The sequence below is a fragment of the Notamacropus eugenii genome, chromosome 6 (genome assembly GCF_028372415.1).
Source record: "Notamacropus eugenii isolate mMacEug1 chromosome 6, mMacEug1.pri_v2, whole genome shotgun sequence".
Taxonomy (NCBI): Eukaryota; Metazoa; Chordata; class Mammalia; order Diprotodontia; family Macropodidae; genus Notamacropus; species Notamacropus eugenii.
Genome location: NC_092877.1, coordinates 268,952,598 through 268,967,666, shown reverse-complemented (window position 1 = coordinate 268,967,666; position 15,069 = coordinate 268,952,598). Strand labels below are relative to the sequence as shown.

Genomic DNA, 15,069 nt, shown 5'->3' with positions numbered 1-15,069 from the left:
GTACTTTAATTCCAAACAAAATAAATTTGATCCAATGGTATAGCAAATAGAGACTTGAGACTCTTCCACTGCCATGTATACATGACAGTTATCATACCCTTCGCAACAGTTTACCACCCTTACAGAAGTGAGTGGAGGTTGTAAACTCAGAGCAAACACATAGGTAACACCCTCAGAAAGCATAGGTGACCAGGGAACATGAGTTCACCAATGCAACTCAATAAACACTGATTAAGCACCTATTATGTGTCAGGCACTGACACATTTATATAAAATACATATGCCAAAGAATATGAATGAAAGGCTACAAGGAAGGAACCAATTTGTCCAGAGAATGCCTGAAGGGGATAGATGTGACGAAGGAATGACCAAGCACAAGAAAACCAGACCTTCATTACTCCTGAAGCACAGAGGCCGATGTCCTCTGATCTGAACGGGTGATACTGTTGCTATCTGCAGGATATATTATTTATGCTATACATTTTTCTGCTGGTCATGTGTTACTTTATTTTATTAATGAAGAACAATGAATCTGGAAGAAACCCTTTAGTGTCAGGCTCTGGGGATGTTTCTTCCCTTTCATTCCATTCAATATTTTTTATCAATAGCATGGATGAAAGACAATTTCTTTGCTGCCAAATTCTGAGCATTGACTTTGGGGAAATTTTGGATCCCAAATGCTAAAGTACATTTACTAGAAGCATCTTTTTGATAAGGGAAGGCTGACAACATAGCATAACGGAAACAAAGGACTGCTAGACAGAAGCCAGACAGATTCTTTCTAAATAAGCTTATGTCTATTCTTTTGACTTCCTTGGTCTATCTCCTCCCAATTATATGACTCTGGGTTAGAAAATTCCTTGTAAATCCAATTTGATCCTGTGCCTTTAAAAAAGCTTATTTCTGAAATTCTGTGAAGTAAAATAAAACAGAACCTACAGAAACAGTGTGTAGGCTGAGTCTCTGAAGTTCTGTTCACTATCAAGGTCCTATTTGATTGGCATATAAATTAAATTAAGAAACATCAAAAGCTAAGTTAAAAGAGCAAAATCATTACCCTCCATGCCCAGACTTATTTCCTTGTCTTTACTATGTAGATGTGGGAACAACAATGCCCTTAACTTTTATACTATATTCTAAACAACTTAAACCATTCCTATCTTTCTCTTGATAAGTATAATACCTAGAACATGGAAGTCATAATAATTTTGTTGTGGTCTTCCTTAATCACATCATATCTATGGTTATAGTCAACTGTGAATATCAGTATTTAGTAGGGCTCCCAGAGGAGTGGAGCGCAGTTATAGGATTCAAAAGCATGTCACATGAGAAATGGTTTAAAAAAACACAAGATATTTAACTTGGTAACGGTCATAAAACAAAACTTATTGGATTCAAAGACAATTTGTAATTGTGCATTTGTTACCTGTGATTTAATATATATGTATATATATGTACATATATATATATGTGTGTGTATATCCGTATGTGTGTATATATATATACATATATATGTATCTGTATATACATACACATAAGTATATGTATGGCTATGTATATAATGCATGTGTGTATCTTTCTACAGATCTTAAATTGAAGCCAAAGAGATTTTATATCAAACTCATCTAATCTGTATTTGTCCATACATTTTCAAAATTTTATTTAAATTCATGTAAGCCAGTATAAAAATGATAGACCTGCCAAATACAAATATTATACTGTCTCCAAAAATCCATGGTTACAATGCACTTAGGGTCTTCTAAAGGCAGAGCCCTGAGAATCTCCTATTGCCTTTGTCTATTAACATATTAGGACAGTGAGTTTACATTGACTGCTCTCTCTGCAGGTAGAAAAATTCTAATATTGAATAATGAAAGCACTGGCCTGGAGGGGAAAAATAAAATTATGGAAAACATGCCAGCAGAAAGTCCTGATGGGATGAGGAGGTTTATCAAATTGAAATAATGAATGAGGACAGAAGGCTCAGCTGAATCAATACAGTAGGGACTCTGTTTTCGGAAGTGGGTAGGGTAAAGGAATATGAGATCTATATCTGAGTTCTCTTCATCTCCAAACAGCAATGCAGAAATATGACATAATGGCAAGACACCTGAGCCTAGCATTCAAAAGACTATTTCAAAACCTGGTTTTACTACTAGCAAGCCAGATAACCAGAAGTCACTAATATCTCTAAAACTCATGTTCTTCACATGTAAATGGAAAAAAAGGATAATATCTATAATACCTACTGTATTGGACTAATGAAGAAATGTACATGTGAATAAGTGTTTATGTATGAACACATACAAATATCTATTGTGCATATATACATGAATATATACATTTTGCAGATCTTAAATAATACTAAAAATAGCTGATATGATTTTATATAACATTTGCAAATCACTAATATAGGTAAGATAAGTCTATACTCAGATTTCCTTATTTATTTTGGCTAAAAGATGATTATACTCAATAAGTCAGTCCCTACGACCCCTAGGCTAGAGCAGAGAGCATATCAAGGGCAATAGTAGGTGATACAGCTGAAAAAAAAATAGAGTTAAGCTAGAGACCAATGACATTTAAATATCATGTGAAATAGCTTAGACTTTATTCTGTAAACAATAAGGTACAATTAAAGGTTTATGAGCACAAGAGTAATGCAATCCAAGGCAAATTTTAGGAGGATTACCATGGTAATACTTTATATTGGGAGGAGGCAGGAGGTGCAAAGTCCAATTAAGTTGAGTGAGCTGTGTTCTGACAGAAAAAAATGAAAAGATAAGGGGCAGATTGAAAAGATATATTGGAGCTAAAACCAACACAACTAATTGGATAGCAAAGGGAAGAAAGAGAAGTATGAATGACTGTTAAAAATAGTGACTGGGAAAATGTGAATACTTTTAATAGAGACATGGAATATAAAAGGGAAGCAATTTTGGAAGTTTGATATTGGGAACACTGAGAGATCAGTGAAAAGTATAGATAAAACTTTCTGGTAAGTATTTAGAAATGAAGGTCTGTAGTTCAGGAGAGGGCTTGAGGCTGGTTACAGGGATTTGGGGTACAACAGCATATAAGCAACTTTTCTTCTTGTTTCTCTTTTAAATATTGAGAGTTTTTGTTGTTCCTTTCTAAATCAAATTAAAAGTAGTTATGAAAAGATATAAATCATTTATCCTTGGGAATTGCTTAATAATTATACAAAGGAGAGAAAAATAGCTAGAACAGAGTATGGTCATTAAAAAGATAAGAAAGTATAGGAGAATTATAAGGGAAAAGGACTAAAAAGAAAAAATGGACTATTCTTTGGGGAACTGTTATATGTAGGGCCTAAAGGAGGATGAAGAGACAGCAAAAAAAAAAAAATACATAGAAGGAGCAGTCAGAGAAGAAGATAGAGAATTGGGTTAATAGAATGTTGGGAAAGCCAGTGTAGAACAGTTTCAACAATAAGGGCATAGTCGACAGTGTAAATGGTAAAGAGAGGCAAAAGAGAATGAGAACTGGGGAAAAGGTGGATAATTATAATTAAACGTTACAAGACCATTGGGAACTTTTGACAGGAAAATTTCAGTAGAGAAGAAACCAAGTCTCCAGAGTGTAAGTAGAATGTGAAAAAGCAGAAATAATACATATGTGCTATGTTAATTGGAAGCAAGAAATAGTAAAGAGATAAATTTGAATTTTGAATTTGAAATTGAACCTTGAATTCAGAAACACCTAGATTCAAGTTTTATCTTTTACATATACTTTCTGACATACTGGGCATGTCAGTTTACCTTTAAGCATACCAGGCAATTCTCCAGATCTCTAAATTGCAGAGAAGGTGCTGACCTGCTTTAGAGGAGGAAGTTTACTCATGTGGGCAAACTTACTATCAAAGGATGATTATTTATCCCAATACCCTTTGCAAAAAGTTTGACAATAAACAGAGATATGGGGAAATCTGAGCATAGTTGAAGATAAAGGAAGAGTTAAGGGAGAAAAAAGACAGGTCTTAGTATGCTTCATGACTTTATGTCACACCTTGCGGGGGAGAGGGGCATAGAAGCAGGAAAGTCTCGCAATAGGACAGCAGTATAAGTGAAATTGCTTTTTTGTTATTTTAATATTTTCAAAGATGGGACCACCTCACCTGTTGAATTCCAATAGATTATAGCCTTTCTATCATCATAGATTTAGTCCAGGCCTTGACAATACTATAAATAACATTCAACAATCAACCTAAACAAGCAGATGTGAATTTTCTCCTTTTTATTACAAATGTTGTTTCATATTCCTTCTCAATTAAATTAAAATAAGTTTTATTCAAGGGCTATAAACAAAAAAAATGGGTAGAGTCTGTGTCTGTATGTGTACGTTTGTGTGTGTATGTATGTGTGTGTATGTGTATGTTTACCAAAAAATTGGTAAAATGGGTAGAGTCTCTGTGTGTGTATGTATGTGTGTGTGAGTGTGTGTGTGTGTGTATGTGTGTGTGTGTGTGAAAAGCAGGAAAAGATAAAGGGTAAGAGGTAAAGTATAATTTTGACAAAACGTTTTATCTCCAAACAATGAGGAAAAAATCTCTGGGATATTTTTTTTATGGCTGTTTGATATTTTAGAAATTATCAAGTTGCAAATAACTTCTTAAAACGATATAAAACACAACCAATTTGGAGCCTTGGAATTGTATACCTTTGTTGTTGTCCATTCCTCCTACAGCATACAGGGTTCCAACAGTAGATTTTCTTGGTTTAGTTCTTGGACTTTGCATTAAAGTTCTTCTTTCAGGCAACAGATGGTACTTCATGGCTTCCAAAATCAGTTTTTGACATTCTAGGTCATCTTTAAACAAAGCATGGTTTTCAAGGTCAGCCAAAATCTGTGAATAATGAATTAGATTCTTTATTAATGATATTTGAATGTAAAAAAAAATCATTACTGCCAAGAGCAAGGATATTCTATAGTATGCAATACTGTCATCAAAAATTAGTAAATTTCACTGATACAAAAATGGCAATTGTAGATCACAATACTTCATTTCACCATAGATTTACAGAGGTTAAAGGGGATTTCAGAAGTCAGTGGCACTCCCCCTTCTATCATTCTTAAGATTAAAAATAAAAATGATTGTCTATGCTCTCTTTTAATAGTCTCTAGGTAGATAAATTAATCAATATTTCTAAATAATTCATGTCTGTCAGGGAATATTTATTATGTCTCATCTAAGTCCATGCTGGTACCATTCAGAACCTGTTTTCTGTCCTTAGTGAAACTATCACTCTCCTCATTATAATTACTGAGGTAATTGAAGATTCTTACTAAGCCTCTTCATAGACTCCTTACCCTTAAAGCGAGAAAGAGCTTTGTTAAAAATCTAGTCTTTGATGTTCACTATCTGTGTGACTATAAAGATATTACTCAACTTCTCAAAGATCTAGTTTACCTAATCTTTAAAAGGGGGACACTAATATCTATGTTTTCTATCTCATAGGGCAGTTTTTTGATGTTCAAATGCCATAATGTTTGTAAAATGTTTTGCAAATCTTAAAGTATAATTACTTTAGACAAGATTGAAACATTCAGTTTTTAATAGACACCTTTGAGGGAGCAGTCAGACCATAATGCTTATGGAATCGGTCTATTATAGCCATCTTCATAGTGCCATTCATTTTTTTTAATCTTTGTTTCTTTTCCCACCATGTTATGTTAGACTAGAACTAGGGAGCTCTTAAGCTGGGATCTATAATTTTTAAATGACAGATACATTTCAATATGATGTTTCCTTTGAAATCGTTGCCTTTTATTTTATGCATTTAAAAACATGATTTTAAGGGTTCTACAAGATTAATCAGAATGGTAGGACTAGGAGCAACCATGACACAACTATATGCTCATCAGCTCATACCTGAATTATCAAAAAATAAATATTTAGAGAGGCACTATAGCATTGCATATATAATTAGCCTCAAAGGTAGAAGCATCTGAATCTAAGACTTGACTCTGTCACACACTGACGGTGTCATCATGGACAAGTCACTTGACCTATAAGTTCTTCAATTAATTTTCTACCCAAGTTGCAGAGAAGGTGCCAATCTGTATTGATAGCAGAGATTCTTCACCCAAGAGTTCCCTACACTAATGAAATCAAAGGTTCAGTATCTTCTCCATAACATGTAATTACTCAATTTATAGAATCACTCACTTGGAAAGGATACAAGAAGCCATGGTGTCCATGTATCCAGTGATGAAGAGTTTCAGGTTACTTTCAGGCTCCCTATTTGTCTGAGGCCAGGTACTTCAATGAGGAAGGAAATTAATCTCACCTATCTTCTCATATTACCCATTGGAAACATCCATATGTCTAAAGAGATCACTTTAAACCAATAAAATGCTGAGGAATTATCGTTCTGTCTTTATTTAGCACAAGAGGGAAGAGCAATAATCTCTTTTGGGACTTTCAGCTAAAGGCTAAAAAGTCTTATCACCTAATTGTCTGTAGAAATCTCAACTAAAGATATAGGCAAAATAGAAGCTATGGGAAGTTTTTAATTTCTAAAATGGCAGTAGTGCATATGTCAATACAGTGTGCTAGGAGAGGTTGTAAAATAACAATTTTAGAGGCAGGAAAAATATAGACATTGGAGTTAGCTTTTAGTTTGAGTTGCGGCTTTGATACTTTGATATTTATTAGCTGTGTAAATTGAGACAAACATTCCCAATGCCTTGGTTCCTAAACTATAAAACAAGAACATTATTTTTGTTAGTTATTACATTTATTGTTGGGAAATCATTTTGTAAAGCATAAAGCTTAAGTACACAAGTAAAATGGTAGAAAGGCATCATGGTATTGTGGATGCATTTGGCCTCAAAGCCAGGAAGACTTGAGTCGAAGACCTACATCTGACACATACTGATTGTGTGACAGACGGGAAGCAACTTGACCTGTAGGTTCTCTAGTCAAATTGGAAAGTTATTATTATTAGTCATATTCTATCTTCCTTGGACCTTACAGCCTCATTGGGAAGACAAGTACATATGAAACTAGATAATAATTAATGGTGATAAATTGACAAATTCTGACAGGGTACAAATCAGTATGGACTAGTGTAGTCAAAAAAAAGATTTCATGGGGAAATGGAGATATGAGCAGATATTTGAATGGTGGATTTGATTAGGAATAAGGGAAGAAGAAAGGCATTCTTAATGGTGAAGGGAACAGAAAAATTTAAACAGGAACATGGAGGGAGATATTCCTACAATATCCCCATACAATGATATCTACCCTGTATTGCCTATTGAGGAGACAACTTGACTAGAGAAGGTTTGCATTTGGCAGAGTAGTAAGGGAGATGGCCAGAAAGGTAACATGGGATCAGATACTAATGGCTCTTAAGTGCCAGAGAAGTTTGAATATGTATGTTAGTAATGATTAATACTTGATTAAGGCTATTGTTATGAGAATAATATTAATGGTGAATTTTAATGAAGAGGAGAAATTAGGAAAATAGGAGAAAGATGAGGGAAAGGTAGAAGGTTAAGGAAGGAAGAAGAGAAGGAAAGAAGGAAGGAAAGAAGGAAGGAAGCAAGGAACAAAAACACTTGTTAAGTAGCTACTTTGTTCTAGGCAGTCTGCTAAGCCCTTTAACATATTCTATTTGCTCCTCATGCCAACCCTGGAAGGCATTTATTATTGTTACCCTCATTTAAAAAAAAAATATTTGTTTTCAGTTTTCAACAATCACTTCCACAAATTTTAAATTTTCTCCCATTCCACTCCCCCATCCCTCCCTAAGATGGCATGCAATCTTATATGAGTTCTACAATACATTCTTATTAAACACAATTTTCACATTAGTCACATTGCACAGAAGAATTAAAATGAAAGGGAGGAACCATGAGAAAAACCAAACCAAAACAAAACAAAATAGAAAGTAGTCTACTTCGTTCTGTGTTCCAACTCTAGATGTAGATGGTATTTTGCATCAAGAGTCCTTTGGAAATGTTTTAGGTCCTTGATTGCTGTGAAGGGCTAAGTCTATTAGAAACAGTCTTCTTTCACTGTGGTTATTACTCAGCATCAGTTGACATAAATATTTCCAGGTTTTTCTGAGATCCACCTGTTCACCATTTCTTATAGCACACTAATATTCCATTACATTCATATGCCACAAATTGTTCAGTCATTCCCCAGTTAATGGGCATCCCTTTGATTTCCAGGTCTTGGCCACCACACAAAGAGCTCCTATAAATATTTTTGTACATGAGGGTCCTCTTCACATTTTTATGATCTCTTTGGGATACAGTCCTAGAAGTGGCATTGCTGGGTCAAAATATATGCATATTTTTATAACCCTTTGGTAATAGTTCCTAATTGCTCCCCAGAATGATAGGATCAGCTCACAGCTCCACCAATAATGAATTAGTGTTCCAACTCTCCCAAATCTTACCCAACATTTATCATCTTCTTGTTTGTCATGTTAGCCAATCTGATAGGTGTGATGTGGTACCTAAGAGTTGTTTTGATTTGCATCTCTCTAATCAACAGTGATTTAGAATATTTGACTGTATGCACATGACTATAGATAGCTTTAATTTCTTCCTCTGAAAATTGCCTGTCCACAACCTTTGACCATTTATCAAATGGGGAATGACTTGTATTCTAGCAAATTTGACTCAGTTCTCTATATATTTTAGAAATGAGGCCTTTATTACAAATACTAATTGCAATTTTTTCCTCAGTTTTCTGCTTCCTTCTTAATCTTGATTTTGTTTGTGCAAAAAACTTTCCACTATAATGTAATCAAAATCATCCAGTTTGCATTTCATAATGTTCTCTATCTTTTGTTTGCTCATAAATTTCTCCATTCTCCATCCTCCATCAATTTGACAAGTAAATTATTCCTTGCTCCCCTCATTACCCCATTTTACAGGTGAGGAAACTGAGGCAGACAAATTGGTTAAATTAGCTGCCCATGGGAACAAATCTAACAAGTGTCTAAGTATCTGGACTCAGGACACAAGAGAAGTAGAAAAAGGGCAAGCTGTAGAAAGGAATGAAGGCAAAAGAAGGAGAAAGAGATAACTGGAAAAAAATACATTAGGAGATAGGAAAGAGCATAAAGACACACAAAATGGAAGTGACCAAGAAAATGGTTGTGGTGTACATAGAAAAAGAGAAGCAAAAACTTTTCTTTTTTTAAATTCACTTAAATGGTGAACTTCAGTGCATATTACAGTTATTATTTCACCACAAAAATCTAGCAATTTGTTTTTCCCCCTACATATTATTTCAATTGCTTTATACTTTGAAACCTAAAAGACCCTTGTCTATATAGTATAGCCATAGCACTTACTAAACAAGATAGCACTTGGGAATGGGGACGGTCCCTACATTGAAGCTGCCATGGCTATAGCAATATCACCCCTCGGACTCCATAAAATAATTCTAAGGTTCATATGTAGACTTCAGGGGAGAGATTCTTCAAGACAGTGAGAGATAAAAGCCTCAAATGCCTTTGAACAAAACAACGACATGATGAAAGCTGTTTTTTAGAAAGATCGATCTTTCAGTGATTGGTAAAATGAATTAGGAAGGGCATGGGAAGGAAATGAGGGTAATTAGAAAACTAATAAAATAAATCTAGGATTCTTTTTCTCAGAAACGTCTCCTGTAGAAAGGTATTCCTAAGAAGGCATAGAAAGTCACAGGAGATTAGGATCCCTTTATTTTTTTCCTTGACACTGCCAAGATAAATGTCAAAGAGAAGTAAAAGTATTAAAAATTCTTCAAGTAATTTAAAAATACCCAAGTGTGTTAACGTACCAAAGCAAAAGCAGATATTTCTGTCATTTAAATCTCATAGTTGTGAGCAATCCCTCCACCCGTATAGATTATAACTTCTCCATGACTTCTTATCTCTTGTGATTCTTGCCCATGTTCTCCCTGTGGTTCTCTGTGTTCAACATCCTACAGGCTTGCCTTTAACATTTTGTGGGGAGAAAGCACAGCACTCATCCTGATAACCTACTACTGCTTGTTCTTGCTACATTAGGAAGACCTCTTCCTGGAACAATTCTGGATGCATTGATGGATTTCAGAATAAAGGACACGAATATTCATAAGTCTGAAATGTTACCCATATGTGTAATACCTTCACTAAGACAGATCATAATTACTTTACATCTTAATTGATATTTTTAGAGAGTCTCTTTGTCCTGAAATTTGATCACCCTGTGACCACCTTGGTCATGTTTCCTTCTGAATGAGACTAGCTTGTTCCTTGGATGACAAAAAGTATAATCCCCTATTTGGGCTACAATTGAAGCTTTTTTTGGCTTAATAGGAGACGTCATGATTTTTGTTACATATGCACATTATTCCAGAGCATAGGAATCAATTTATAATGAAGAATCATTATAAGATTTCTGAGGCAGGGATTAAAAGAAGTTTAGGCAAAGACACCAGGTCAAAAATATATAGAAAGTCAAAAAAAAAAATAAGGTAGAATGTTCTTTTCCTAAAGTGCATACTATATATCCACAAACGATTAAAAGTAAAAATGAAAAATTAAATTAAAAATACTCCAAGTTATAATGAAGAAGAAACTGAGTTTGATAAAAAGCAATGCCTGGAGATGGTGAGGAAATTAAATAGATTAATGATATCTATGGAAAATGACAATAATTGATACTGTAAAAATTAGAATATATTACTTACAGATAGAATTGACAGGAGGAATAGAAGTAGCAGAAAAACACACTGATAAAATTACTTAACTAAAATAATAGATTTGGAGGCAATGATAATTAAAGCAATATTTCTTTGGTATAAAATGAGGAGAAATAAGTTGTGAATGAAGGTTTATGTCTTCAAAGTTATGAAAAAAGAAAATGATCTGCTAATTACATTTCATGAAACTGAACAAAAAGTTTTTCATCAAAATACTGAAAATGGAGAAAAATATCAAGTCTACAAATTTATTGTACATCAATGGTAGTGAAGCCCAAATTCAATTTGTCCCAAATAAATGTTTCTGAAATTTCATCTCAAGAATAAAATGACAAAGTGATTTACAAAAAATTAATATGAAAGTTGTTAGATATTTCTACCTGAATTCCAATATTTTGAACTGAACCAATTTCTTCTTAGTGAGACAAAATTAACTAGAATGTGATATATGAATAGGTGACATAGGACAGTTCTAAAATCAACTTCCCACCAGAGCTGAATATACTTTACAAAGAGAAAGCTGGTCATTAAATAAATGAACTTGAGCTCCTTATGGAATGTTCAGATTTCAAAGAAGTTTATGGGCTTTTGAGGAATTGATATTTCACAGTGTGATTAACTACCTCAGAGAAAATGTCATAGAGGTATTAAAAAAAATCTTACTAATAGTAAAGGGGCAGTTAGGTGGCACAATAGGTAGAGTACTGGGCTTGGAGTCAGGAAGACTCATCTTCACAAGTTCTAATCTGGCCTCAGACACTTATTATCTGAGTGACCCTGGTTAAGCCACTTAACCCTGTTTACCTCCATTCCTCATCTGTAAAATGAGCTGGAGAAGGAAATGGCAAACCACTCCATATCTTTGCCACGAAAATCCCCAAATGAAATCACGGGGAATTGAACATGACTGAAATGAGTGAACTACAGAAGTAGGAGTTCATTGCTTAACTCCTGAAAAATATAGCTGAGAGAAGAAAAAAAAACCGAGGGAGGAGAGGAAAAGGTTCAATTTGAAGAGATGGAGAGAGAGGCAGGAGTTACTAGTAGAAATCATTTTAAGAGATAACTTATGGAGCTATATTTAAAATTTGGAACAAAGTACTGAGAGGCAAATGACTTGGATAGTTGTTGGCCAAATTCTCAAGTCACAGAGGATCTGAAACTGGGGCTTCTTCATTCCAAAGTTTGAACTCAGTCCTCTACGTTAAGTTGCTTTTTATGCACTTGTGTATGTGGATAAAACTTGTAGTAGGAAAGACATGTATTAATCATTATAACAATGTAAAGAACTGAGATTTACCAATTAGAAAACATATAACCGAAACAAGCCAGGCTTAGAATTCAAGGTCCAATAAGTCATTAATAAGTTGCCATATTGAAAAGCGCTAGGTAGGTTGAGAATTAAATTCTCCTAAATGTAGAAATAACAAATGATCTTTGCGCTAAACAAAGGGCTCCTTAGGCATTCAGAGGTCTCCAACTCTGACTCACAACTTGCATGACCAGGCAATGAAAATGCTACTCCCTTTCACATCTTCCGTGGTCCTGTTCTCTTTACAGATCTTTACGTATTACCATTCATCTACCTTTTTTTATGTTTGTACATATTGTTCTCCATCAGTGGAATGTTTTCCCTTTCTTCTTTGTATCATGAGTATTCTTCAAGACAGCTCAAGAGCTATTTTTTATATGAAACAAATCTGGATCATTCAGCTGCCTAGTGACTTCCGCAAGTTATTTCTAATTGGGTTTTATTTGATTTCCTCTGGAGGCTAAGTTTTCAGTAACCTTAAGACCTGATCAAATAAGCCATGTTAGTTGGTTGTTTGTTTCTTTCTGCTTTTCCTAAAAGACACAGAAACTGTCCCTTTAGACTTGATTGATCTTGGAAATCTAAGGTTGTAGCTTATGCTGTTTCACAGTATTCCATGGCTTTTAAAGAAAGAGTCTTAACAGGTGACCCACTACCCTCAGGTATTAATAAACACTCCCTTACAGCCAGGTCTAAATGATAAAGATGATCTAGGCTTTCTTGTTGAGTATCCTTACTGTGTTATTGTTAAGTAAACTTATTTTTGTCAAGTTTTTACTGGTTTACAAATATTTCATTTTGTTCCAACTCCAAGCCTAAACCACTCTATTGATGTGATGTAGACCCGGATCACAACCTCTAAATAGATGAATATTGTTTCTCCATTAAAAGACATATTTTTTGGGGGGGGGTTGCAAATTAGTTTGGCTTTTGTATTTTTTATCACTAGTGCCAAACAGAATGAATCTGCATTATTTCCTTTCTGGGACTTTTCCTTGCTAATGAAATCTTAGCATTCGTCCTCTCCCCCTTAAAAGAATAAAAGTTATGAAAATCATGATTATATTAATAGAAACAGAAAATATTTCTTAAAATATATATGAAACATTAAAATGATAGTAATATGAGGAATTTTCTATTTTATGATTTAAGTGTTACTCAAAACCAAGAGCTAGCTTTACATGATTTGGAGAAAAATTAGTGATTATCCAAGTCAGTATAGGGATAAAGGATTTCTAATGGCCATGTGAAGCCGTTCATCTTTGGAAGTCATGTTTTGAGGTGGTTCTTTTCTGACTGTGAGTGATCGAGAGACAACTTACATAGCCCACTCTAATGGGTCAGCCCTATGACCCCTCAAATAATTTTTTTTAACCTCTTAATTTGGAAATCATAAGAAAATAACCATTATCACTTCTTTTTTTTAAAGGTCATGTTAATTAATTGCTCTCTGTCTTCTCTTACCATCTCCAATACCACAGAACAAAACTCCCTTTGCTAGTCACCATTTTTATGGATAGATAGATAGATAGATAGACAGATTAGATATACATCATGTCACTTCACCCCATTGCCTCATCCTGGGTCATCTCCAGTTATCCTTATGAATATCTGGTCACTGGATTCAGATAGCTCTGGAGGAGAAGTGAGGCTGGTGACCTGCACAGCCCTCCCTCACTCAAAACAAAGTCAAGTGCAAGTCATGTCATGTATATACATATATATGTGTATGTACACATATATATGTATATATACACATATATATGTATATAGTCATGTATATATATATGTATGTATACATATATATGTATATAGTCTTCCCTGTTAGACTGTAAACTCCTTGTCAGTAGGACTTTTTTAATGTTTCTATTGCAAACGATTCGCACAGTGCTTAGCATATTTTTTGGCCATTTTTCCTTCTTTCATTAATAAAGCGGTATTGTTTAGTCTTTTATAGAGTGTGCTTAACGGAACTGGTAATTTAAGAATTTTCACAGGGAAGTGTTGTCAAGCTAACAAATATCAAGGACAAGTCTTATGGAATAAAGAGTTTTAAACAAGAGGTTGAAGTTTTCAAATTTGGTGCTGAGTAAATGCATTGACAGGAGGTTAGAAACAGTGGAGCTTTGAAGAATAACTCATTATTAACAGAGGCCATTGATTGTTGATATCTGTCAGGTAAAACTCATTTTACCTGCTGAAGAAATCAAAGGTAGTTGTTTACTACTATCTAACCAGGAAAAGAAAGAGAATAGATTTTCTTGGCCGACTACAGGCAATGGAAATTAAAGATCCATCAAGATACACGTTCAAAGCTAGCCAGTAAGATGAAAGAAACGAGCATGTTTAAAAAGATTCAAATGAGCTTTCCTTTAATAAAAACACCTTTTAACCTCGTTCAGATGAATGATGATTCCTAGTGAGAAAACCTGATTCACTTAGGTTTTGTGTCTATGCCAGAAAAAAGTCACATGATCAGGCAAGAGTTGGATAACCATTTTGCCAGACTTTCATTTTGAAGATTATTATCTTAGCATCACTACTTCCCACCAAAAGCCTTCCTCATATGCTCAAGACTAGAGGATGAGATTTAGACCTGGTTGCAGGCAGGTTCATTTCTTCCTTGTGATGGGATGGTTGCAATATAATTTTAGTTGGGAAATAAAATGTTACCTAGCTAATCCCGTATACTATTTAACCATTAAAATTTAAGGAAAAAAGACAGATATGAAATTAAGCTCTCACAGTTTGGATAAGAGTTAAAGATATAAATGCAGAATCTCCAGGTAGTGTGTGTGTGTGTGTATGTGTGTGTGTGTGTGTGTGTGTGTTTGTTCTTTGTTGCTGAAGAAGACCCTGCCATCAGAGAAATAATGACATGACTTGCACTTGACTCTGTTTTGAGTGAGGGAGGGCTGTGCAGGTCACCAGCCTCACTTCTCCTCCAGAGCCATCTGAATCCAGTGACCAGATATTCATCAGGATGACTGGAGATGGCTCAGGATGAGGCAGTTGGAATTAAGTGACTTGCCCCAGGTCA

The 15,069-nt window shown here is 34.6% G+C and overlaps 1 protein-coding gene across 1 annotated transcript in view; it reads right to left on the bottom strand.

Moving 5' to 3' along the window:
* The window catches only part of KLHL1 (kelch like family member 1), a 566,614-nt gene that overhangs the window by 159,223 nt on the left and 392,322 nt on the right, over nt 1–15,069 (bottom strand). Inside the window, exon 6 of the mRNA XM_072622321.1 lies at nt 4,681–4,867. Within this exon, the coding sequence (XP_072478422.1) occupies nt 4,681–4,867 (187 nt within the window). The remainder of the gene's footprint in view (nt 1–4,680; nt 4,868–15,069) is intronic.